The 27,875-nt window shown below is 37.1% G+C and overlaps 1 protein-coding gene across 3 annotated transcripts; it reads right to left on the reverse strand.

Annotated features, from left to right (window-relative positions):
• Positions 1–237: 237 nt before the first annotated feature.
• On the reverse strand, positions 238–27,875 carry SNX16 (sorting nexin 16). Of its 3 annotated transcripts, none has more exons than XM_086740970.1 (8): positions 27,752–27,875; positions 22,557–23,020; positions 18,656–18,742; positions 13,496–13,644; positions 8,179–8,248; positions 3,601–3,737; positions 1,275–1,391; positions 238–986 (listed from the first exon to the last, which is right to left on the reverse strand). In XM_086740970.1, the coding sequence occupies exons 2-8, from the start codon at positions 22,926–22,928 to the stop codon at positions 881–883; spliced, it is 1,038 nt and encodes a 345-aa protein (XP_086597096.1). In that variant the 5' UTR covers positions 22,929–23,020; positions 27,752–27,875; the 3' UTR covers positions 238–880. The 3 variants fall into 3 exon arrangements, with proteins under 3 accessions (XP_086597096.1, XP_086597097.1, XP_086597098.1); XM_086740971.1 differs by lacking the exon at positions 27,752–27,875 and adding an exon at positions 26,175–26,232; XM_086740972.1 differs by lacking the exon at positions 1,275–1,391.

Consider the following 27,875-nt stretch of genomic DNA (forward strand, 5'->3'; position numbering starts at 1 on the left):
AAAAATATGGCTTCTTTACAAGTCTTTCAATAACCTCCATATAACCTGGAATATTTTTAAACAAACATGAATGCATTAGCAGGATGGTAAGAGGTAGTGTTCCAAGTAAAAGGCAAACTCACAGATTTTATTGTTACATATGGGTATAGCAAAGGTATCCCAAATTTTCAAAGCAGCATTACTGAACAAAAAGTATTACAGCATGCTATCTTGGGATGAAAATACACAGTGTTTTGGGGGGGTCTCATATTAGTTCCTTCAGCAAAAATGATCAGTTTTTTTAAAAATGTCCAACTATAATGCCATTTCGTAAGTACTTTTCTCTTGGTACTGTAAGTTTTCCTATTGCATTGCATTAAAATTTCCAGAGAAATACTCTTCAACTTTAGAATTTAAAAACAACACATTCTACACATTTATTACACGTAAGATGAGTCCATTTTTACTTCAACAAGCATTCATTTATGGCTATAAGAATACGAAAACACAAATACCAAACAGATGAACACATCAGATGTGTCACATCAGTGGCAACATATGACATGCTAGTTAGATGTGTTGGGTGATTTAATGCGAAGCTTTCATCACTCCGCGCTAGGAAAGTCAGCAAAATTGTGTATGTACACTATCTAAACTTCAGCTTCAGATTTTAGCCCTTATTAAAGTTTAATATATTAAATATAGAAAGGCTAGATAAAAACTGAAATCAAAGCAGCACTGGGTATATTTCTTACGTTAATAACGTGTAAGGATTTATGTAAACATTCAATATGTGCATTCTTGCTCTTTGCTGTGAATTCTTCACAGCTACTCTATGCCCCTACCCACAAAGTATGTCCCAAACATGAACCTTTCCCAGGTATCAGCAGCTGTTACTGATCTATTCTTCATCAGCAGTATATGCCACTTCAGCAACTTCAATTTCTGGTACAGAATTTTCAGCCAAAGAGCCACTCCAGCATGCCTCATGGTTTTCTTTATCTGAGCTGCAACAACAGATCAATAAGCTTTGTCAAACAGAAACTAATTATTCTTCATAGTAATTTTATGCCTGCAATCCAGAAAACATTTACAAGGCTGGTGGTTCAACTTATCAGTTAGTCCAGATCTAAAATGATCTATCCTGAGGGCCTTTATGAAACATGGGATAGCTACAGAGAAGTGCAATAAAATGCTGAATTCCTCAGCTGTGCAGAATTTATGCAAGACCAAACATTTAAAAACATACTTTAAGGAAAATAAAAATATATTGTAAGTTAAATAATAGTATTTACCAGCTGTCCTCACCCAGGTTACCCTGGTCTGCTTCTACTGCAGAAGACTCCACCTCACCACTGCACTCACTTTCTTCTCCTGAAATCTGACGAGTCATTTTTCCTAAAGATAAATCCCTACAACAAATAAGAACAGAGTACCACCAATCCATACAGCAAACATTCATCACTGAAGAGCTGTTTGTTTCATTTTAAACTTTGCAGTTTCTGGTAACCCATCAATCCCACTCCTACATATCTCATTTTTTTTTTATTACTACAAAGATGCGGGGCTTGCACTGGATAGATATTTAAACAGTTTATTTGCTCAAGCTGCTTATTCCCAAACTAAATTCAATCCTCTGGTTGCATCACAATTTAGTAACTTCAAAAAATTCAACTCCCAGAGGAGCGATTATGACTTCAGGTAAGAAACTACAAGCAGACGATCTAAGCCACACACATCTTGCCTAAATGGCCACAGGATTATAACCAAAACAGTCAGAAGGAAGACAGGCAGGATGATCAAAAGATTTCTTCAGCAGTTTCCCAAGTTTCTCATTGTAACTTTGGAGTCACATATTAAGTTTCAGAGCAATAAATTTGCCCATTAATGATAAAGAGACAGGTAATAATTTTTTCTTAACAGCAACATGAGTTGGCAGTATGACCAGCCTGGCTATAAATGGGAATATGGTCACGTAAAATTATCAAAAAACTTGTTTCCAAAGTATTGCTCTGTGTGGAAAACATATCAATTCAGTGTTGACAGTTGCTACGTGAATTGGAAAGAAAAGTTTGTGAACAATTTTGCGCTAAAAGTGATACTACTATTTTTCACCCGCTTTTTAAATTACTCTATTATTGTTTCTATAGTTTTATTTTAATACATGCATTTAAAGTAACACCTCAGTGGTATTCTCTAACATGATTATCAGCCTATGTTTGGGCTAAATCCGGCATGATAAGCCTTCAAGTCCGATGCCTTGTCCAGTTGTCCCCTCCTACCTCACATATGTTTTAGGTACCTGGCCTTTTGAGCATAAAGGTAGAAGATGCTTAATTTTTGGTGGGCCATCAGATAAAAATTCCACTTCAAGAAGGCCAACAACAGACCCGTTTCTTTTGGGTTCAATCCCCATTAGCCAAGTTGAATTTCTTAAACAAAGTCACAGGTTTACTTGGTAACTTTTACAATTAAAAGTCACAGGAGTTATTTTCCATTAAGACTTCAGATACTACTTGGCTGACTTTCAATAATTTTAAATATCTGAGAAACTGGCACAGTGTTTGTGTCTTTAAAAGAAAAATCATCTTCAGGAAAGCAATAAAAAAATAAAATGCCTTTTTGCTACTCACATGTTCTTATTTTATGTTCAGTCACACAGAATTTCCTATCATGATGTTTTAGCCAAATGCGAGTTACTTGACTCTTATTGGCTATTCCACTGCTTAACCCTGTAAGTCCTAACTTTCTTGTCAAACAGGGAAAGCATCTTTCAAATGCAATTACTTGCCTTCAGGAAAAAGTGACAAACTAAATATGGTATTCAGTTCAGAATTTTCAATAAGCCACAACAATTCAATTTAAATCCTTTTCCAAATGTAGTTTGCTTAAACCTTATATCCAAAGATCCGATTTGTTAGTCAACTTGTATACGCTAGATTCAGCAACTCGAGCAGTATTAAAACAACTTCTAAAAGGACCATGGGAATGTACTCCTTTGCCAAGGAAACCCCACAATGACTGACTCAGGAGATCTAGTGGGACACTAAAGAGCCCAACATCAACTCTCCTGGCCCTGCTACAAAATTTAGCAGACAGGCACCATAAAGTTTTATTATAAAATTCCACCATTTTTTTTCCCCTCTTAGATTCAAATGACTGATGAGCAGCATCATGCCAGGCAGTTCACAACAAAGTTAAAGACGTTAACACAGACATAGAATTGCTTGATCACTATGCTGTCAAAGCTGTGAGTACAGGTGGAATTTTAACTCAGCCATTTTTCCACTGCTCTCATCTCAAGTAAGGCATTTCACATATCCAATATGTCAAAAGCAGAAGAGAATCTTTGCCTTATCTTTACAGGACTTAAAGGATTACAAAAGGTAATCCCAATTACTTTAGAGGGAAAAAGATGGGAGAACACTTTCTCAGCCATTTGAACTAAACAACAGCTTTTTAGCCAGTGTATGAGAAAGAGCCTACTGAAAATATTGCTTTATGTGTGGTCATGTGGGGAAAACTGTTTCCAAGAATACATTTATAGTTGGTGCTTGTGACTAGATAGAGAAAATACCTTCATGAAAAGAAACTCCTAAAACCTGCAAGATTTCTACGTACCTAATTCTTCTTTCAATAGCATCTATATGAAGTTGCTTTTCACTTAACAATTTCTTCAGCAATTCAACTTCCCTTTGTTTTTCAAGCAGTTCTTTTTGTAGACGGTAATTTGTTTCCTCTAGAGTTTCACAGAAAGCCTAAAAGACACATTTAAAAACATCTTCCATTTAACTTCAGTGCACTGCTTTTATTGATTTTTCTTTTAGAAATATCAACCTGTAGCAGAGTTGTAGTTGCTTTTCTTTGTATTGATTACCATAAAGAGCTATATACACTTTAAAAAAAGAAAAAAGTTATGCCCTTAATAAAACAATGCCACTTTGCTTTGAACACCAAATTTATTACGCTAAACTGTAAAGCAAGTACTTTATCACATCATTTGTTTGTCTCACAAGAGCCTTTAGAAAGAGGTTTCTCTCCTTTGATGTGCAGTCCCTAACTTAGAACCTTTTTGCCTATATGGAACGCCAGCTGAACTCCCTACTCCCCTTTCACCTCATAGAAACTTTGCTTTCACATCACTTAGAAGTCAAAATATCTAATTATTCCCAAGATGCTAGGAATATTTGGATAAAGTGTATGTTCTTCCTTTACCCAGGATAAAGACAAGTTCTGTACCAAATAGCTGCTACAAGTATGACAATCATGAGAATCAGAAGACCAATACAAAAACATTTTGAAAGAGTGTAATAAAGTGCTAAGAGCAGTAACTACTCAACCATGATAGGTATGTTGTGTTACTCTGCTGAGCATGACTTGTATATACAGTACACCCTGATGAGTGTGACAGTGACTTAATGTGAAGAGCCAACGTATAATGCAGTATCCACTAAATGCAGGAAGCGACAGAAGCGTTGGCACAGAGCCTGCTGAACTATTACTGTAAAGAGCAAGTCTACCAACAGTAACGTGCAATTCTGATTTAATAATTTACATGTTCTTGCTAAATAAGAAACCCACACAGGAGGCTCCCTCTGTTTAACATTACATGCAACTAACCACTAACTCACAGAATCCGTTGAATATAAACACTTTATGTGAGCTCAGTTAAGAGCAATGCTGTTAAGACACTGTTTTTTCCTGAAGTTTTAAAATGAAATATAAACATCAAGAAGATACTATTATTTGCTTTAATTGAAGCAGACTTAACTTCTTTAAAATGTTAAGTTTTCCTGTAATTAAACAATTCAAACAAATGCAGTGCTTTTCAATCCAAGAACCATTCTGATTTTCCCCCCCCACTGAGTTTTAATTTATTTTATTGACTCATATAGCAAATTTATCTTGGTTGACAGGCATTGAAGATCAATCATCAATTAAACCACAGTTTTATTCACATCTACGAGATTTGAGAACATGTGGCATACAATTCATTCTTCATACAGCATTTTTAGTGATTGCTTCAGCAATTAGTCCAGTTAAGCAATCGTTCTGTTCCATCTAAGCAAATTAAGTGAATTCCAGTGTATTTTGTAAAGCTGTTCAAGGTTGCTGGTGCCCTAACTGAAAACTGGCCATTATTTCCTTAATAATATAATTAAGTTATATTATTTCTACCTGTAGATTTATGCACACACAAATTTCCCTATTCACAAAATAACTAAAAATACTCCGCTGCTGTTGTGAACTGTTTAGTTGTTCTATATGAGAACTGAAAAAAGCCTTTTTGAAAAAACTCACCTCTAGTTGCAATCCATGTATCAGCTACCCAAGAAAACGAAGTCACTATTCACAACTGAATAAGAAAACATCAACATGTTCTGAAGGATGCCGTAATAGCAGAAAGGTGAACTGAAAGCTGAGACAGACCCATCAGAGATTTGTGTGTAATGAGGTATCTTGCTCCTTGAGGAGCTGGACACCTACAGTCTGGTTCCAATACCCAGGTGGGACCAATTTTCCCTGTAAGTTCTGAAAGGGCAATGGAACTGGGCCAGCTGGAAGAGAGTTTTGCTTTTTTCTTCAGTGGATCATGAAACACTGATAGCTGGGAAAGGGCCTGTGGAAGCAATTTCCAAGGATATTCACTAAAGCAATCTTTTTTGTCATATTTTGCCTACATTTCTGTGATTACATTTTTTTAAGGCCTAATTGATTTCTAGTGGCAGAGGCACCTGTACCTCTCCCCAAAAAGATAAATGTTTTGGTGAGTCCTTCTTGAACTGGAATAATAGAATAGACGTAACCCAAATAGAAGATACCCGTATTTTCCATTACCAGGAAAAGATTAATAGAGGATTTTTTTTTTTAAATGTTTTGTATGACAACAGTAAGGCAAAACAGAAGTGATTTTTGAGATCCTTTAAAGATGAATTCCAGGAGTAAGTATGTGGACCATAGCACTTGTTCTGTAGTTAGGCATTGTTCAGGAAACAAAAAAAGCAAGGGATGGATGCACATGCTCTCTGCTATGTAGGAGTTCAGGATCCTAACAGGCAAGAGCAGGGTAGACTTCAATCTCTTCAGAAATCTGCTTGGAAGAATGCAGATGGAAAGCGAACTTGAGGAGAAGAGCAGTCCAGGAGAGCTAGTTGATATTCAAGGATCACAACCTCTAAGCTCAATAAAGATCCAGCTCAACAAGTAGGAAGTCAAGCAAAGGCTGGAGGAGGCCTGTATGGATGAACAAGGAACTCCTAACTGAACTCAGACAGAAAGAAGCAAGCTTACTAGCGGTGGAAGCATGGAGAGGTGACCCAGGAGTACAGGGCTGCTGATCTTACAGGGACAGAGTTAAGAAAGTGAAGGCCAACTCGGAGCTGAATCTGGCAAGGTACGTGAAAGGAAACAGGAAAGGATTCTACAAGTACATGATCAACAAAAGGAAGACTAAGGAAATCACGGACCTGCCACAGAATGGAGTGGGGAACTTGTGACAAATCATACTGAAAAGGTGAAAGTACTTGATGTCATCTTTGCCTGTCTTGACTGGCAAGACCAGCCTTCAGGGATCCCAGACCTCTGCAGCCACAAGGAAAGACAAGGAAGGGCAAGACAAACACCCCCAGTGGAGGAGGTCCAAGTCAGGGAGTCCTTAAACAAATTGAACATGTGTAAGTCCATGAGGCCTGAGAGGTTGCACCCGTGAGTGCCGAGGGAGCTGGCTGATCTCCAGCTTGTTGTTCACCAGGACTCTAGGTCTCCCGATTCAAATATCATAATCAAAGACAATTAAGGGACTTGAGCATCTTTCATATAAGAGTAAGATGAGAGGGCTAGGACTCTTCAGTCTGGAGAAGGTTCGGAGTTATCTTGTCAATGGGTATAAGTACTGGATGGGAGGGAACAAAGGAGAGGGAGACTCTTCTCAGTGGTGCCCACTGACAGGACAAGAGACAATGAGCACAAATTAAAACTCAAGAAATTCAATCTGAACACATAAACCCACTTTTTTTACTGTGATGGGGATCAAACACTGGAGGAGGTTGCACAGAGAGGTTGTGAAGTCTCCTCTGCGGAATATTCAAAACCTGACTGGACATGGTCCTGGGCAACCTGCAGCAGCAGACCTTGCTTGAGCAGGAGGCTTGGACTATACGATCTCCAGAGGTCCCTTCCAACCTCAACCACTCTGTAATAAGGTGGGCTATCCCTTGAAGATTAGAACTTTATGACAGCTGTCTAACAAACAGAAATGGTTACTAGCCAAAACTGCAACAGCATAGCTATTTTAATAATTTGCCTAGATTCCTATGGTGGAAGAACAACCCTGAGACTTCACTATAGTATGCACGATCAAAATCTCTATGAAGAAGGCACTTAAATTTCTTAATTATCTGTATAATTCCTGTACATTTTATGATGAAAAGTGATTGTATAGAAAAAAAACACGTAAGCTCCTAACACAAAAAACATACCAAATCCTTCAGATGTGCATAGTCACGTAACAAGAGTCAAGGCACTCCCACTTACACACAAAAACTGGTAGATATAACTTTAGTTGAAGAAGCATCAATCAATCACAATTTCTACAGCATTAACAAAGCATGCGCAATTTCAAAACACAGTTATTCAATAAAGCAAGAAAACTAATACCATCTGTTCTAGACACACTTGATACAGCTCAACCTGTCAGTGAAACCTGCTTCTCCTAAAATAGGCTGCAGTATACAGTATTATTTGTTCAATGTGCCCATATGCATGTTGAAAGGCTGCTGTTTTACAACACTACTTAGTTAACTGCAAGAACACCATTTTTGGTGGTCAGAATTAATCCTTTCATTACATTTCACGGTGTTCAGTAAGAACATTTTATTGCAAGACCTGAAGTCTAAGGTGCATGCATTGTGAGGATGCGTTGAATCTAAATATACAAAACCTCTCCTCATATTCTGTAGTTGCCTTAAAAATAAAAGGCAAAAAGGAAGAGATTATATCTTGGGATAGGGAGAAAGCAGAGCAGTCAAAGATTATCACTGTTCACCAATAATCAGTTTTAGAAATACATCCGTTTGCAAATTTTTGTGGAAGAATAGAAATAAAAATGTTTCATTCCATACCACTCAGCAGACTTTAGAATAGTGTAACAACAACTACTGCCTTGTGCATTCTGCTTTTATCATATTATGTAGCACTTACCCTGCTCTCTTCTAGACTGTCAAAAGGACCCGGAGGATCATCCAGACAAAGAAATTCTCTCACTGCAAGACTTTACCAAATAAAAGAGAGTGATTTACTTGAAGTAAAAAAAAATAATGACACTTAAATATGATCATACAAGAGGCAGCATTTCTTTAAGGGACACAAACATCTATTCTCAAATTTACTCCCAAATATTCAAAATAGTGTTAACAAACTATTAAGTCTTCGTTGTATGCGTTAACCAGAGACAGTATTTAAAATGTGACTTAGGAAAATGTGCAACTACATTTCAAACTAACGCATTCAATTTAAAACTGTGTAAAATTGTGTTACAGTTATCTCCCTCCATGCACTGTTTTGCAAAGGCCAGAAGTATGCGTAATTCTGTGGTTTACTATACAGTATTTTGAGCATCTTGCTTATTCCATCTTCCAAGTTTAGATTACTTTTCACAGAATTGTTCAATATATCCATGTTCCCTCACCCACCTTTCTAAGACTTTCCCACTCTGTTGTATTCATTCTTCTATAAATAACCTCTAATCAGAATACTGTATTCACAATTAATTAGCAAGTAGTAACTTATTAGCAATTCTGTGCTTGTACTCACTACTGGAAATCTTTAAATCATCTCCTACAGCAACGAATGAACAAAAATGGAAGATGTGAATCCAAACTAATTCCCTGTCTTTTCCTCCCACCCAAGTCCCATGGGAAGCTGAGCGGATAAGGAAGTAATTTTCTGTCTTCCGCTCATTCTCTGCATTTGAAGTGGATGCAAAGTACAAACACAAGAAAGAAAACTTTTACTCAGCTACCAATCCAGTCAAACATCTTGACAAATCTCAGGTTTGTCAAGCAAAACAAGGAGAGAAATTTCTTTAGCGAACACTAATCATTGATTATACCATTACTTTTAGTTTTAGAAAGGCTCTGAAGAATATTTATCTAAAATACATTAAATCTTTATTTTGTTGTTGGATTTTAGTAAGCCTGCTTTTAAGTGCTTGTTGCACATGTGAAGATACAGATGGTTTTTTTTTGGTTGGTGAGAATTCTTGTCTTCATATCCACTTTCACCTCCTCAGCCTTTACACCAATCTGAAAAAAAATCTCCTATAATCACGATCATTCCTTTCCCCACTTAATCTATGTGACAAACATGATAAAACCTTCCTTTCTCAAGCCCTCTGCACTGTTTTACATTAATCAATCCATGATCTGTGCAAGCTATAGCCTAAACTTGTACTATTAAAACAGCTTCTTACATGTACTCAAATAATAAAAAATTTATGCTACTTAAGCCAAGATTATCACTCTAATTAGCACAAAAAATGATAGATGGTAACAAGTCATTAGTTAAATTATTAGAAAACATAACCTCACGCCAAATTAAAAGTTATTCAGGCATATGAAGTACATTTGCAAGGAGAAGAGCAGGGTTGTTTTTTTCCTCTCCAAATAGTTCAATCCATTTGAAGTGACTCTTTTCCAACATGATGCTCAAGTCCATTTTTTAATGGTTGAATTGTTCTTTTCATGAAGATGCTGAATGAACTCACATATGTCTAATGCAGAAGAATTTGTTATGTGGAAACACTCCTACTCACAATTGTTTTTCAATATCTTAATCCTTATTTACATAGCTTAGTTCAAACATATTTTAGAAGTATTTAATTTCTATGTTTTGCTAGTAATTTTATTGTGTTATTAAAGGCTAACATTAAAATTGCATAACAAACAGTAATGCTTGTGAGTGAAAAAGGAAATATCCAGGAAAATAAGTGAGTAAAAATATCCAATCTACATCTATCATCTACATAAAACAGGTCAAACCCATTTTTTTTGTTTGTTTTCCCTGTAGCTGCTGGCAGAAAACTCTATTTTGCTGTAGTTTTCAAAACTTCTTGAAATTGAAAGCTATGGATTCGTTATTTTACACAAGGAGGTCAAGAAACATAAAGCCACAAGTCACTGAAAACATTTGTTTCTTTATCTAAAATCTGCACCTGATGGCATACACATTCATTTGCAGCCTAGCTTTACTCTAAGAGCCTGCTTTGCCCCTGCTCTCCCCATGTGTTACACGTCTTCCTTTCATTTAACAAATAGGAGAAAATTCTGTGATACTTTTAAGGCAGAAAATCTTCTACATCGCATAACAGAGCCATGCTGCACATGGCTTCTTTCTTTGCTCCTATGCTAGGGTGGCATCCTTCTCCAGAGAGGCAACAATGCCAGTGTACACCAGAATCAAGACGGGCAGCAAGGGGCAGTGTTGCACATGGGATTCCCAAAAAGACTCAACAGCTGACTGAGTTCCTCCTTATACAGGGTGGAGGTGGAAAAGAGCTGTGTCATCTTTATTAAGCCAGATGACGCTTTTGTTTAGCAGGTTAAACTTCTTGCTCCCACTTTGTGGGTTATAAGAAACTTTCTTGAACGCATTAAACTCTGTGGGTAGATTTCAATTTGATCTTTCCCTGAACCTTCAATACAAGGCAAAATATGAGAAGACATTCACAAAACACAGACTCTAAATTGAGTCACCTGCACATCATCCTACATTTTATCTCAAAACTCGATTCACAAAGTAGTTTAATTAAACAATAGATATACCAGATGAGTTCTCCTATCCCTGAATGGCAAATTTCCCACTGTTGATGTCTCAATGATAATACAGCACATGAAGAGAAATGAAAGAGACTTCTCTGCAAAGGGAAAAGGCTCATTTGGTTTCGATGCAACCCAAGCAGTTTGACTTATTTGCAAAATGGTAGAAGTACATGGTGAGTTTTTAAGAAGAAAGCAAGGTCACATGCTCACCACTGCTCATGTAAGGTGCAAGTATTATTTTTCTTTAATAGTAGCTTTTATTCTCCAATATGTGGGTAAGAAAAAAAAAAAAAATCAGACAAATCAAATGTCCCTAGTTTTAATCAATTCCTAAGGAATCCAGACCTTCCATAGATCCAAACATCAGAACATATGCCATACCAATAGGTTATAAAGTTTTTTCATAAACTTCATCTTCATGCAGAGCCTTACACAGTCAAGATCAGTGTTTTCCTCAAAACCACATTTCAGTTAACTATCTGTTAACCAAAATACAAACAGATTCCACACACACTTACATTTCCTTTTGTATCTGATGAGTGACACAGTCTAATAGTTATGTTTTTTTTTTCTTGCCTTAAATTACCACAAATGCTGTTTTGTCTATCATCAAGACACCAACAAGCTAGCTGAAATACGAAACTAACTGCAACAACCTGATGCAAAAAGCCTTCAGATCTATTCGAGCAGACTAAAAGTCTACTACTAAAGTAGTCTGGCTCCAGCAGCATAACATAAGTGATGTTTAGAGAATAATTCCTTTTTTTTTTTGGCATCCCTATTATTGTGTAATTTAATAATCAGGAAGTTCTTAAACTTCTCAGCCACATATTTTACCCATATAATCATGTTTAATAGACACTGACAGAGAAACTCACAGGTTTATCCCAATTTCTTTTTGAAACCATTTAAGCTTTCTGCCTCTGACATCTCACAACAAAGCTTCACAACTCAGTGTGACATACTGAGAGATGACTATGAATCATCCAAAGTATTAGCATTCTTTACTCACCTTCCCTATCCTCTTGATGATTTCATATGCCTTATTCAGTCAGCCTTTTCCCAAGATAACAGACTAAGGAGAACAGAACTCTTCTTGTCTGTAGCTTCATCTGTTCTTGCTTTCCTTCTCTGTACTCCTAGCAAACCCTCTTTTGAAATTGAATGCTGTGTTTTAGCACTGTGGCAGTGCAATTCAGATTCCCACAGCAATATTTTTTCCCTTTCAAGTTCCTCTTCAACAATTTCTATGTAACTTTTTGATTATTGCTGAATACTGAACTGATTCAGACAACTGTATCAAGACCAACAGTTATTTTCCAGGTTGTAAAAAAAAAAAAAAAAAAAAAAAATTGAGTTTATGATTCTGTATGTATGTACTTATTGTCATTTTGCACTTCATGACATCATATTTCATGTTAGTCACTCATTGTCTCCAGAACCTTCTACAATACTTCGTGATCTGTTCATTCCCTTTTCCAGATAATTTCCAGAAATTCTGAACAGTGTCCATAACTGTGACGGCACTCCATATATAATACCCCTAAATTTCTATCAATCCTTTTTCCCTCGCCTTTCAACCATTTCATGTGAGCTGTCACATAACTATACATTCAATAGATTTCCCTCTGCAAAAGACTTGTAGCAAGAAGCAATTACATGCTTTCTCAAGTATTATTTTTATTTACCTGCTTACCACTGTTTTTCATTACAAGCAGTATCAGAAGTCAGACTTAGTTACTAATCTTTAGTTCCCAGACTCAATGGTCAAATGCTTATTAAAATTATGCTAAATGTAATAATAGCCATTCTACTAAAAAGCAAAGCAGATATGAGCATTAGATGGTCTCACACCACAACTCAGCAATTTTCTATTTCAGTTCCTTTAAAATTCGTGAGGGAATGCTGTTCACTCTAAAGAATTTCTTACTCTTCATTTTTAATGAAGTTTTAGATGAAGACAGTTCCTCAGACTCATTCCTCAAAGAATCTCTTGTATAGTAACAACTTTTTTTTATTTCTGGAGTTGGAAAAAGGTTTTAGAACTAATTGCTCTGCCCCTAGCAATTTGCTTACTAAAATTCTCTTTTATCCTATTAAAATGGTTTTACACTTCATTTGCCAGAATCATGTTCTGGTCATCTTCCAGCTTGGGAAGAATCTTCCACTTTGTATGAAAAAAGATATTGTTCAAAGAGACTTCTGCACTTTGTTGCTTTATCAAAAAAATGCGTAAGAGTCTAAAAAAACCATAATGTGTTTGTGGTTTACATTTATGTATGTAAAGTAGTCTATAAAGGTATTTCTATTACTATCATCTCATGTAAACTGAAAACCTTTCGTTTAATACACATTTTAACAATGAATCACATAAAGTAGGTACTTTCCATTACGAAAGCCTAACATTTAATCTCAATATAAATTAACAATATATCAATTCTGCATTCAGCACACTAAAGTAGTGTTTTAGGAGTAAACAGGGGATTGGTCTAGCATTTTAAATATTACAGCTCTTAATTTGTAGTTAACCACATACAATTCAAAATACTGCAATTTCCCTTTTTTCTTAGGTTAAGACAAGGTTGATTTAATACATTTGATGTTACATTTCATAAGATACACTGCTTGAGTCTAGAAGCCTGTATGAGGTGTTTGAACACAAAAAAAACCCAATCCACAAGCAAAGTTTAATCACATACCAGTTCGCAATATCTTTGTGAGCTACTAGGTTCTGAAGGAATGCTTGTAGTCCCAACTGTCGATCTTCCAGGAAGTCAGGATTATAATTATCCTTGAACCAGCGCTTTGGTGGAAGGGCAAGTCGAAAGCCCGGAAACATATCTTTTAGCTGAAATAGGAATCAAAGCCAAATGAAGAAAATAAAGAAAAGAGTCTTGATGACATACTGAATTTGACACAAGGACAGACTTTACTCAGAATTACAGGATCTTTCTGTCTTCTGTTAAGTTCAGGCACAAGGTCTCAACTATCAGTACAATCCAAATAATAGGACAAACTGTGGACACAGACACTTGCTGGGCTGCCTTACACAATCAAATGACCTCTCAAATTTACCATATAAAAATAAGAACGAAAAACTTTTCTTTGTTAGTTAATGTCTCCGAGTCTGCTATTTAATGCCTTTGAGCCAGTAAATATAACAAAATTGTGTGTAAGTAAAAAGTATTAGTTGAGTAAGTATTTCAGTGGTGTTTTTTTTTTTTTTTTTAAAGCAGTCAGGGATAAACACTATGTAAATAAAATCTACAAAAGCCCATTACAGACCTACAACTTTGCAATTCACCTTTTCTGAGGTGCTCTTTGTACACCTAGAATACTGAAATTTCAATATGCATGGATGTGGATCAAACGCTGATACTAACATGCAAAATTGCATTTTTTAGTTACTTAAATAGTAATGGGGTATACTCAACATTAGAAATACCTAGAATTTTTCTTTGAATTCAGAAATGAAACATGCAAGTGAATGGAAGCATAAAATTATATAATGATGGACCTGTCCAAGGATGCCAATTAATTATTTTTCTAATACGCATGAAGATAAAAAAATTAACACTTTCATAAAAAACAATTTTTCTATATCTTTTCTTAGAAGATATGCTTGACACAAAAAAATTTCAAAGAGTATTTACAAACAACAGGAAAAAGTAAACAGATTTTACAAAATCTACTGTTCCTCCAACTGCCACAAGTATTGTTTAATTTTTTTCTGAAGACAGGATCAAGCCACCTTCTGTCAGGGACGTACTGCATACGCCTAATATATTCATATGAATGTTCCAGTGACAGGAATTCCAGAATCTGCCTTGAAAACAGTTTAGCACTCAACGTTTACATAGCTGCAAAGTAACTCTTCAGTGGGTGTCTTGATTCTTGCATGGCAAAATTTAAGCCTTCTGACAATAAGGGTTATTTAATTGCTCTTTATGGACTCTTGGATAAAGCTACTGGGTAGCTCTTTTAGCAGATTAAGTTCTTCAAAAGTTAAAACAGATACTGTGTTTCAGCTAGGATCTCTCTACACAGTTTAAAGGAAGAACCACGTTAGGGGATCACCCTTGCTCATGGAAGTACCATTTCACAGGACAAGAAAGGCACTTTTTAACATCACAAGCACTGCATATTCAAATAGCCCATTATAACTACTAGTTTCTTATTTATAGAATGGTTTACTGACAAAGACTTGCTCTTTATTTCTGCATTTAATTATCTAAGTATATGCTTTTCTCTTCTCTTACTGAATTTCATCTTGATATTAGACTCGTCTTGATATTTTAAAGTTTATCTTTGGTCATCCAAATTTCCTTTATCTCTTACCAAATTATCATTAATACCATGTATGTAAGTATCCTCTACACTTCATAACCCTTCTTAAGTTAAAAAAATACTAGATAGCCCTGAACCCAGAAAAGGAAACAAAATGAGTTCCTGTGTTAATTTTTGAGAGGACCAGAGACAGCCATTGCTAGGAAAGCTTTTCAGTCACACTGATTTCTAGTTAATCGTAATTTCACTTGTCTGGTTATGGAGATCATGTAATTTATTTCTAAGAAAAAAAGTACGCCTACTTACATATTACTCCTTTTGTGGATGAACAGAGTATGAGAAAGCTAGCTGCTGTCAGCAGACTAATTTTCAACAGCACAGTCCTGGGGCACTCTTTCTTGAACACGCCTCAGACACAGCAAGAAAAACTGTTGGTCAGACAAATTATGCTGTCTGTGATTGCTTGCTTGGATTCAGCATCTTTTCTAGATGTCTCTCCCCTACACCATCACGTGATAGATGATGCATGTCACATGAGGCATGGTCTCAGGGAGAAATAGTTAACTTCTTGGTTCTCAAGACTGGCCATTTCATTATTCGTTTAACATCTCTACCAGCATAGCAATAAACTTGACAAAGTTCTTTTCCCACCATTTTTTTGTGACAGAAGACATTCTTCACATACTTCGCCAATCCACTAGGTGTTCTTAACAAACAAAACCTTTGCATCTAGCCAAATGTCTGCATTTTAGCCTTTGCTTGTAACCCTTCAAGTTCTGTCATGTTCCAACATCCTCTAAGATTACTTTTTTTTTTGTTAATATTACAGCCGAGATAATATTTCAGTCTTTGCTGTATCATTTGCTATTTGCGTCCCATAGTTTGCTCTCAAGTAATGGATCTGTTATTTTACTGCCTCCTTCCCTTACCTCTGTATGTAGTGGTTTCTGGTACTTTACCTATTGCTCTTGCATCCTGTGACAATCCATCTTGCATCTCAGCACTTCCACCTCAGTCTTTACAAGTCTGTACTACTCTCCTTGTGCTGATCTCTATTTGTATTTTTTTAAAATTACTTTTGACTTTGAGATCAGTATTGGCTTCTTGTGCACCCATAGTGGCAATATCTATCTTTCCTTTACATTGGATTACTTTGCCACCATCTTCTATTTGTCTTCTTTCAGTAGGTATGGAGTTTTCATAACCTTTTCATGCCTGGAAAGTGGATAGCTTTGACATTCAAAGAACTTGTTGCTCACACTTGAAATCTGTTATTTTCAAGTCTTAACCTGCTGCTGCACTTAATTGTTTCATTTATAAAAGGAAAGTTTATGGTTTTGAGCATTTTTACTCCTATTCATTTTTATTTTACTAGCTGTTCCTTACTAAAAATATTGCAGAAACTAGCTGAAATACAAAACACTTTCTCAGATCCTACTGCTATCTATTTTGCCTTATTTATTACCTTAGAGAGATCAGGACTAATAAAGAACACTAAGTTCACTAGCTGCTTCAATTAGTTACTGATCTGCATTCATTCATTTAGTCCTGATTTTATCTATGCATGTTCCCATTGTCACACTGTCCCTATTCTTACATGTTCTCCATTTTTAGCCACTACCAGAGTCCAACTTTCAGCTCATTTTGGACTTGCAAATAAGTATATGCCCGACATACAAAACATACTGCTCTTTTGTCTTTACCCAGTCTTCCTGAAAAGCCACTCCTCCTCTGTTAATATGTCAAATTGATTCATGCAGCGATTGATTATTCAATCGAGTTGGCATTTAATGCCAAGTTTCTAATACCATTTCAGAGAACGAGTAATTTGCCACCAACCTCAAGAAAGATGGTGAGGAAAAGGATTTAGAAGATAGCATACTTCTTCATGTTGGATTTATAGGAGATAAGGTACAGAAAATCCTGGAAGTACACCTGCATGCAACTTCATGTCTGTATTTATCTTTAGAAAAAGAATTGCAAGAGTTGCACCATGCCTTTTGAACCACTGATGCATGCATACAACAATTTACTCTTCAGTTCGTAAGAGATGATGCTCTTTGTGACACAGAAATGCCAGCTCCAGGAACCGAAACATACAATAATTCTGAAGCTTCTAGAGAATTACAGAATAGTAACAAAATAAAAGTTTAGATGTATACTGAAAGATCAAAAAGTTTCAGTCAGTGACACAAGGGAAAAATAAAGTTCCTCCTTTTAAATGGAAATTCTAATATCTGTAAATCATGTTAGAAGCCAAACATTTTCGTCAAAGATTTGACTGCAAACTCTCTCTTCTAAAATGAAGACCTGTGGCACTCTAATTTTTCAGACTACTGATAACCACACTACAAGTCAATGGATGTAAGCCAGTTCTTGGCCTACATCTGACACAGCTGACCAAAATACAAACAATTCTATGACTTGACTTCTGCAATTTGAGTCTGCAATCCCTAGAACATCATCATCTCAAAAGTAGTCAGGCTTTTGCCAATAACAAGGCATTCCTTAATTTAGGACAGACTGAACTAAACCACAGAAATTTCTTCAGAAAGAAGTCCCTAAACTAATTCACGTTCAACAACTTGTGGCAGTCTTAGACTGCACTGATGTTTTAAAGGTAGCTTAAAAGGTATCTATATAGGTGAAACCCAGAATTGAGAGGAATGTGTAAGTTCAAATTCATATTCAAAACTTCAGCAGAATTAAGTTTTTAGTTGATTAAGCACATTGATCCAAGGAGAAGAAAATGTATACCAAAAAATCCCTTACTATGAGTAAAAGAGAGTGTTAAAAACTTACAAGGTAAAACATGAAATAACATAATAGAAGAAAATGTGTTAAACTTGCAACGAAAGATTATTTTTAGGAATAGGCAGCAGGACAAAGAAAAGTGTAATTCTATTTTTCTACCCTTATATTTCTACAGAAATAACTGTAAATGTGATAGCTGAATGCTATTTACCAACTGAAAAACCTTGTTCTTTTTAGACAAACATTTTTTGCTTTCAAATGTTCTAAAAGCATTAAGTTCCTGATCCAGAACTCCTGTTTACCTGGTGTCTGTCTTCAGCTTTAAAGATCTTGTATAATATTTCGCAATTAACTTTGAAGATGCTGAAAACAACTGAAGACTGATCAACATACAAACAACTTCTTATGTTCATGAAACTTCAGTTTTAACATGAAAAAAGTAGAATTTGTTGGACTGGAAAAGACTGAATAATTATTGGATCATTCCTGCAAAAGAATACAGGCCCCTAGTTGTATTTCCACGCAGGGAATAAAACTATCAAGAATATCCTTTATCACATAGATTAGGAATAAATATGAAGTATGAAGCACTCTAACAGCTCCAAATGGAGAAATATCTTCTTCACACTAGTTGTAGTTATTCTATGTATCTTTGAAAAAATGAGGAATCATACTATATAAATGAAAGACATATGTTTTATATGCAGTAAAAAAGCAAGAAAAGAAAAGAGTGACAGAAAAGTGAGACACAAAGAAAATGAAACATGACAGAAGAGTGAGGCAAGTTAGCTGAGAATTTACCAGTGTACAATTCTCACCTTGTCATTAAGCCTGGAGAAGTCAGTGTACCGTCTGAAAACCACCCAACTTTCCTCTGGACTTCTTTTTACTAGTATTTTGTACACCTGTGTGGAAAAACAGGAATATCAGAAAAACGTGCAGAACTTCATGCTGCATTGGCTGGAAGACTGATATTATCCTTTATTTCTTAATGAAACAAAACTCATGGATAAATAAAGTGTCCTTAATTGGACTTTTTTTTTTTTAAAAAACTTAATTATCAGTAAAAACAGTATAAACTAATTTCAGAATTTAAGGAAGGAGTTTCTACAACTCATAAATACACTGAACTATTTTCTGTCTTGAAGAAAGGCTTCGTGAAACTACATGCAGATTTCTTCCCAGGGAAACACAAGTCTCAACTATTAAAGAGGTAAGTGAAGCATGTTTTAGTGATGTAGTTTAACCTTTGCTGAATTATAGTTTTACTCATTAATCCTTTAGGTCAACCTGTTTTAAGATGACTGTAATAATCTGTTACCGAGTGTTACAGTGTTTTTAAAATGTATCATCTGACTTGGTTCCCAGTGAAGAGAGATGCAGGAAAAAAATAACATCCTGCTTTGATTCCATTTTTCTTAACATTAGATTTTGTCTTTCCAAGCAGAATATGACCACTTCTCTAGATAACTGCATCAGAACGATTATACTACCACTATAGAACTGAAGTAATAGATCCTTCGAATCAAATTTAGCAAGACAACAGCACAGCAATACCATTCTCCTATTTAAAACCAAATGGATAAATAACTAAATCAATAATAATAATAGTAAAATCAAACAATTATCTTTTAGGAGGACTGATACTCAAATGCCTGAACACAATGAATCTAAGAGCATACATCTTCAACTAGAAAATATTAAGCAGTATCTAGGAAGGCTTCTCCTGTCACAACCTTACTGTTTCCAGTGTAAGGAAAAAGACTCTGCAGCTGTACTAGGTTAGCTTTCACAGCCTAGGTGTTCTCTAGTTAAAACTCATAAAACACAAGGAAGAAAAGGATCTTTTTGGAATCATAATGATAAACAATCCCATACAGGCATTTAACCAAATTCTATTTAAAACATTTTCTGATCTGTTACATAGTAAAATCTTCCCCAGTATTTAATGCTTTCACAGCAGGTTGTCTTAGCTGATAAATGTATTTTTCTTGTTGCAGTCATAGCATGTGATAACCCCAGTGCTAGTCAACTTCTGTTCATGTGAGAGACTGTTTTTAGCCACTTTGTATTCTATAACATATTAAGTTGCAGAAAGTTACACAAATTACAGATAACTAGTGCAAATTAACAGCAGTCTTTCAGCAAGTTCTTCTCATCTGCTTTTTAAACACAGAATTCGGCGTTCAATCAGCAGCATCTATGGAAATCATGTACTGCAATAGAGGCATTATTTCAGTCATTAATAAAAAACTAGTAGCTTTTACAATTCATGCTGCAAGACATGCCTGTGAAGCCAGCATTAAAATGTAATTTTTCTGTCTTACATTTTCTGTACAAATGTTAGTCCAAGTGTTTTAGCATTCTTGTCATACCAAAAGTATAAATAGTTTTACTTTACAAAAATTTCATAAAGTAGAACTGCTATATAAAATTGTGATACCTCTTTGCTAGTACAGAGTAAAACAGAAAAAGAAGCTTTGGAATATGCTTGCTGATTTACTTGCTCATTAGTATTCTATTATTTTATTCCACTAAGAGTTCTGCAAAGACATTGCTTACAAATGCACATGTGGAAAAAATCCAGCTAGTCTGACCATCACTTTGAATGGTTTCTAAGTAAATACTGGACAAATTTTTTAAAAGTATTCACTAATTACAGTCATAAGGGGCGCAATCAGCTCGTGATTACTGGCCCCCCAAAAAAGTCAACCTCAAATAAGTATTTTTGGTTTTCTTGCCAAAGTTGAAAAAAGTTTTGATTTTTTTTTCTTCTTTTTTTTTTTTTTTTCCTAAGATTTGTAATTATTAAACAAGAAAAACTCGATCATTACAAAACCAATTGTCAATTCCTGCACACAAGTTTTTAGGAAAAAACTACACATGAATTCAACAAATTCAAGTATTTCTAGTCAATCCTGAATTGCCTTATTCCACAAGTATAAAATATTCAATGAAAATACGTCAATATTTAGTAACAACCTCTGGCTGATTCAGCATCTTATTATAATTTTTAGTTGGCTTTAAAAAAATGCATTAATTGAACATTCCAGAACTGCCAACTCACATGAGACCAACTGCTTACAAACAGAGATGTTTTTCCGCCTAGGTTTTTTTCTCCCAGAAGCTTCAGCAGCTACGTACTCCAACATGCACTACCATTTAACTCTTGAAGTTAGTATATCACCCAGATTAAGTAATTCACATGTATATTTTTGGGAACTACGAGATGCTAACAAGCAGTAGGAAAACTTCAATAGCTGAGTCTCCTCTCTTCTACAGACAATTTAAATTTAAATTTCCGCTGTCTTCCATCTCATTGATTCTGCATTGCAGAAGCAGCCAAAATTTCTAGGACTAATTACTTGCTGGTTTTCATGCACAATAGCAAGCTCATTTTCAACATCCAACTGAAAACAAACAGTTAATTATGTGCTTTCAGAAACAAACAGAGCAACAGAAGCAGTGAATTCAGAAAGAGCAAAAACGTAATCAAGCATTTTAAGGATGAAGAATGTTTCATTTGTACTGTAACCTGGCCTTCTACATTCAATGACAACTTTGCTTATTTTAACTACAGCTGAAGAACATCTTACATGCACACTGGAATACGCCTTGGCATATTTTCAGACTAACTCGTGTCAATATAACAACACTTATAATTGTTTTAGTTTGGAAGGTATTATTTACAAGGAATCTTTTAATCTACCTGTAAAAAAATTTTGGCTCTTAAACTAACATGCATGAAGATATTAGAAACTGAAAAACTTAAGATAAGCTATGATTCTCAAATAATTATAAAGCAGCATTATTTAATTCTTTGCAAAAAGAACTTTATGGTTTTACTAGTATTTGAACTGTCATAAGGGCACTAGCTTCCACACTTTTCTAATCTAAAGGAAAATAGGAGAAAAAAAGTATACTATTTCCTCCCCCTTACCTATTTGTGATTAATGTTGCTCTCCTGAAGTAACATAATTAATAAATAATCAGCAATAAACAACTTCCTTCAGTCCCACAAGCATTGCTGAATTATCTCAAAGAAATGTTTCAACCACATCCACAAAAACAAGTGCACAAATGCCTTAACATATTTATGGCACGTAAAAAAACTGAATTGCCAGCTACAGTACATTTTGAGAAAGATCAATACAAATCAGTTAAGGTGGTGTTCCGTCCTGAGATACTGCATATGTGCCATCTCACTCTGATGTTTTCAGAACAGATTTTCCTTTATTAGAAACTAAACCTAGCAATACAAGAAGCTGTAAACTATGTGTCTGCACTTAAATTCAAATGTTTTATGTTACTAATAACTACAAAAAGCAGGTATCAGGGTGTCTTATCATTCATTTCAAATGAAAGACTACATTTTATTTAAGATGTTTAACTATCCAGAAATCCTGAAGTTCAATTTCACAAGGAATTGTAACTTTGCAAGGAATTCCTGACTTTTCCAGCAGAAATTGATACCTTAAGTAGAATTAATCCCTTCTATTCCAGGTACACAATTAGAGTAAGGACTGCTTCTCAATTTTACCACCTCTATAATGGGAATGATATTTTCCTTTCAAATAGTAGTACTTTGAAGCTAAATTGGTATTTGCAAAGTACTTCAATATCCCTGAACAGCAGGATTAATTACTGAAAGAGAATGCAAAGGGCATTCAATCGTTATCTTGTCGTTACAGGATGAACTACAGTATCTGCAAAACTTACAGTGAATTTTGCCCTTTCCTCCATCACTTCATAACCCAGTATAGTAGGTGTGGACGGTCGATCTTCCCAGCTCCTGGAATCTGTAGTCTGCTCTATTTCTTCTACAGGCTGAGTACAGTATTCTATGGATGTATCCATGCCTGTAAATTTAGTCCTAACAAGTGGACTGCTACATACAGATGACGTAGAACCAATCTGGTCAGGCACGCTCATCTTTTTAAAACTACCAGTTGTAGAGTCCTCCAGCTGTCCTTTCGAGGAGCTGGAACTCGTTGAGATGCTCCCAAAAGAAGAGCTTCTTTGGTTTCTGTTTGTAAAGCTGGACGATGAACTTCCAATAGGAATAGGAACAGGAACGTACGGTGTTGCCATCCTTCATGAAAAAAAATCTCAGTTTTCGGTCTAGGAGTTTAAGGTTCATTCGCTGTATAAGCCATGTTTTCTCTTCTTTTCAAGAACAGTACCTGCAGTGAAAGACAGAAAATATAATTTTTAAGTGAAGCAACACTAAGATATGGCTTTGAAAGAATCTCTCTCAACACTGAGATGATACACAGCAGTATTGATGGTTAAATATTTTCACAAGGAATTTGGCTTCATATAAAATGCTGCTTTTAAATTATTTCTCTACAATTCAACAGACAGGTATACAGGAATTCTTTTTTTCACAGCTATTAAAATTAGAGAAAGTTGAAGTAAGATTACAAAAGAGAAAAATCTTTTGGTCCTTTATATTATAAGTGCTATTTTTTATTGAAAAAGCTAGCAATTTTTAGGCATATCTAAGAAGCTGGTGCAGTTTTAGTAACTGCTTAGTATAAACTGTACAACAGCTTTTCTCAGAATTGCTTCTGTAAAATATCCAGAGCAGACTACATGAGCCAAATATGCCTGCAACAATATCCATGACACAAATCAAAACACGACACAGTAAACAACTTAGGTGAAAAACATATTTGCATATATTACATATTCACTGAAGTATAATGGCTCTGTTTTCAAAGTGAAAGATTTTTTCAAAACAACTCTGTTGCATATAATGCTGCAGACATTTGTAACCATGTTAAATGGGCACATTTTCTGTCACTTGAATTCAAGCAATTAAGTTTTACAAGCATGCATATCAAGACCAGTGCTGTAACAGCAGCTAGTTCTCCATTCCAGCAGACTAAAATGGAAAAAAGTTCAGAGAAAAAAAGACAAATAAAAATATTTTATATTTTTCTTTAAGAAAATAATTTCAAGCCAAAATTCATCTTTTGTGTGCATGTGTGCATATTTCTAAGAAAAGCAAAAAAAAAAATTAAAACAGCAGTATCAAACTGCCAAAAAAGCACCATCTCCTCATTTGTAAAGTACTTAAAGAAGAGCTCCTACACGATGCAAATTAGATGCCACCTCTTTGGATTAACAGCATTTGAGTCACCACCCATTTCACTCAAGAGTATACCAATAAATCACGAGGCTGCAGGCGGCTGTGAAATGGGAAATGGTCAACCTGATCTACATCATACATATAATCAATCATCTACTGGAGCAAAAACCAAATGAGTTTCCTAATTGCCAGGGTGAAGTGATGCTTTTATTCTCTTGCTTTAAATAAATCTTAGAGAACATGAACATGGAGATAAGTATGAAATGAACCAGTATCAACAGGAAAGACTGAAAAATGCTCATGAAATAATTCCTTGAGTGAAGGAAAAACCAAACTTCCTCATCCTTTCAGCTACATCAGGAAATCTTCACAAACTCTGTATGTCAGAAAGCTCAGGGAACTTCACCAACAAGAACAATTTCAATCTGGCAGTGACTCTACAGGACCACCTCTGCTTCACTGTGGGATGAGACTGGAGACTCAGCAGCATCCGAGGGAGAAAAATAGTCAATATCATAAACCCCTGCTGGTCAAAACTTTGCTGGTCAGGTGCAGGATTTGGACTATTCAGCAGCTTCCATTGCAGCATAGTCTTGTGCTTGGTTGTGTGACTTAACCCCGTGCGTTAGACAGCTGACCTGCTTCAGCCTCACATAGCTTGAAAGAAGCAAGTCTCACTTGTCTTGAGACAATACAGATCAAGACATGAAGTATTTGCTGGCAGATTTTCTCTAGCAATATTCTGGTCTGCATAAAACTGAACAAGTTAACTCATTTTTTCCCTTGCCACTTTAGTGGCTCATCCATGTTATCAACAGAAGGACCTGAGAGCATCTCCTTAAAGAATGCCCCACCCAGCTGTGTTCTCCAGGCAGGTGTGGGATTAAATACCTAAAAACAGAAGAACCCAGTTGAGTCCAGGTTTGCAACAAATCAAAAGATCTGTAAATAATAATAATAAAAAAGTTGTTATTATTATCTTCTGCTGCATGACTTTATGAATCTGAACCAGGAAAGGAAAATAAGCCCACATCTCAGAATCTGGTGAAGTTCATAGGAAAAAGCCTATGCTTTTTAGTACTTTTTGGAAAAAAACAAAACAAAACAAAACAAACCCAACCACAACGACATTTTCAACAGTTACAATACTTGTGAACAGCATCTTTTCTAGAAGCACTTCTCTCTTTGAAGTGAAATGCCAGTCAAGAACTTACTATCTTGAACTTATACACTTACTATTACTCTTAAATCCACAAAGGCAAGCAACACAGCTCAACACAAACAGACACACAGAGTAAAGCACTTGGTGTTAAGAATCCAGCATCTCCACTATACACGCTTCAGCAGCTTTTATGTCAGACTAGCTGTAATTTGGTACTAGTGCCTGAATGCTTATTAGCAGCTGGACTACATTAGGTCTGCTCCCAGGGTTCATTTTCTGTTTCAGTGTCTTCTGTGCTCCGCAAGACCATCCCAAATTGTGAGCTGATGCACATTAAGGGCTGATGATCACAATACTTACTTCTAAACAACATTATTGACTCAATCTGACATAGTGAACATTCCTACAGAGAAATAAAAGGGAGTCATACTACCACTGCATATCCAGATTCCTGTAACTCTGAACAGTAACACAAGTGTCAGGTCAAGGGAGCAAAAGGCATGCCATGTCATTTGTTGTTTTGGTTTTTTTTTTTGGTCAAGAAACCAGAAAAAGAAACATACAAACATACTACATTAGAACTTCACAGACTCATAAGTACATATATATATATATATGTATGTAAATCCATCTTAAACTATAAAAGTACCAAGTATCTAAAATATTTACATGCTATGAATCACAACAGAGTTTAAAATCACATTAATTTGCACTTTATTAAGACTAAACATTAGAAAAAGAATACAATGTTCAAATGAGGGTCACAACCTTAGAACTCAAGCCCTGTCTACGAATACAGATGTTTACTGCCAATTCATGCAATAAAAGGAACAGAACATAATTTGATAAAACACTTTCAGACAAAACGCATCGCTCCTTGCTTACATTGGTGTGAGGAGGGAAGATTTAGGTGCACAGTCGGCTACTACCCAGGCTTTGCTGCAGGCTGGTCTCATATGTCACTGCACTAAATCAGTAGAATCATTGCACCACACCACCTTTCAGGACAAACAGATTGCTCAGGACACCCAAGAGATAACCCAGCAACTGCACTCTCCTTCTTGTCTAGATATTTACTTACTTTACTTTTTAGAAGAAATTTGTTTCCTGCTCAGAACCTGTATTTCGTTCAGTTTGATTCCCAACTCTAAGTTAAGAATGAAACAAAAAGAAGAGAACATTTGCTGGAAGTACTGAACTGCTAGATTTGAAACAGGATAGGACAGAATCCCAGGAACCCTACTGTCACATGCCACAAAAACAGCATGACACCAAGTTATCCTACTGGCTGTTTACAACAGCCACCTCCCTTTTTTTTTTTTTTTCAGGTGAAGCAAATGGGCTGTAATAAAACCACTTAAAAAGGGTTTGCCTCCAGCTTGCAGCTCTCGCAGTTCCAAACCCTTTTAAGCTAATGGTTTGTATGTTCATTGAGAAACATGTAAGCCATGCGATTCAAGGATAGAATTCAAGATTAGAAACAAAACAATCCTTACTTAACAGTTCTAATTGGATTTAAAAGACTTGTACCTATGCAATACTATTTGTGATCTGGTTACATATATTATGTCTCTGTTTGGACAATGCAGTCAGACTGACTTGTGCTGTTTAGGATTTCAGTACTACCCTGGAATGTCAGCTGAAGAACCAGTGGAATACTTAAAGAAACAACTTGCTGAGTTATGTATAACAATTTTTTTTTTTAAATAATCATTTTTGTGCTGACTTCAATCAAGTTACTTAACCACGTATTTCACCTGCTTATGAACTCAAAATTAGGGCCTATTTATCACACCTCACATACACACTCAGGCAGGCAATTCCCGCCTCCAAGAATCTGTTACCAAACTGGAAAACAACTGAAGGTAACTCCTCTCCCAAATTCCACAGCAGGATGTGGTTAGGTCGCCTACCTTCGCCTGCGACTTAATGGCTCTGAAAGAGACCAAAGCCAAACAAAAACTGGAGTTACCTTTCCGCCGGCGCAGCCCTACAGCGGGGGACACCCACCGCAGGCGGGCAGGAGCGGCCAGGGGCCGCCCGGCTCGGCCAGATGCCGGCCCCGCCGCGGAGCGGCCACGCTCGCTGAACGCCGCTCCCGCCGCTTTACCCAACTTCGGCAGCGATCCCCGCGCGGACAGCGGTACCGGAGGCGCCGGGCTCGCACAGCTGCACGGCCCGGCAAGCCTCGCCCGGTCGCACGGCTTCGGGAAGCGGCTGGTTTCACAGCAGCGCCGGGCGAGGAACCACCTCCGCGGCGAGGCGCCGCTTCTCGCCCCCGCCCCGCCCCAGGGAAGCCGAGGGGGGAGGCTCCGGCCCCACCGTCCCGCCCGAGTCGGACCGGCCCCGGCCGCCCCTCAGCCCGCGCAGCGGCCCAACCACCCGCGGCGCCCCCCACCGGCGGGGGTCGGCGCAACCGGCTGCAGCCGCCGCCGCACAGGTGCGCGGGAGCCGGGCCGGCGCGGGGCGGGGCGGGGCGGAGGCGGCGGGGGCCGGCCGTGCCCGGGGCGGCCCCGCTCCCCCGGCCGCCCCAGCCCACGCTCCCCACCGCCTCCCTGCCTCCTTCCCCTCGGCACTGGCCGCGCCGCCCTTGCCCCGCTCTCCCCGTCCCGCCTGCCGGGCGGGCAGCGAGGGGAAAAGGCGAGCGCCGTCGCTCACCTGCTCGCCGCCGCGCTCGCCCTCCCTCCGCCGCGCCAGCGCTGGGGCCGCCCCTCCCCCTCGGCCGGCCCCGCCCTCGCCCCTCCGCGCGCGGCGCCCCGGGCCGGGGGCAGGCTGGTACCTG

The sequence above is a fragment of the Chlamydotis macqueenii genome, chromosome 2 (assembly GCF_036417535.1).
Source record: "Chlamydotis macqueenii isolate bChlMac1 chromosome 2, bChlMac1.mat, whole genome shotgun sequence".
NCBI classification, from domain to species: Eukaryota; Metazoa; Chordata; class Aves; order Otidiformes; family Otididae; genus Chlamydotis; species Chlamydotis macqueenii.

Excerpts from the sequence above, each read along its gene's own strand:
- SNX16 (XM_086740970.1), bottom strand. The coding sequence starts at position 22,928 with ATGGCAACACCGTACGTTCCTGTTCCTATTCCTATTGGAAGTTCATCG. Across the intron at positions 18,743-22,556 it reads AGGAAAGGGCAAAATTCACT|GTGTACAAAATACTAGTAAA; the intron begins GTAAGTTTTGCA and ends TTTTCCACACAG. Across the intron at positions 8,249-13,495 it reads CACAAAGATATTGCGAACTG|TCTTGCAGTGAGAGAATTTC; the intron begins GTATGTGATTAA and ends TATTTGGTAAAG.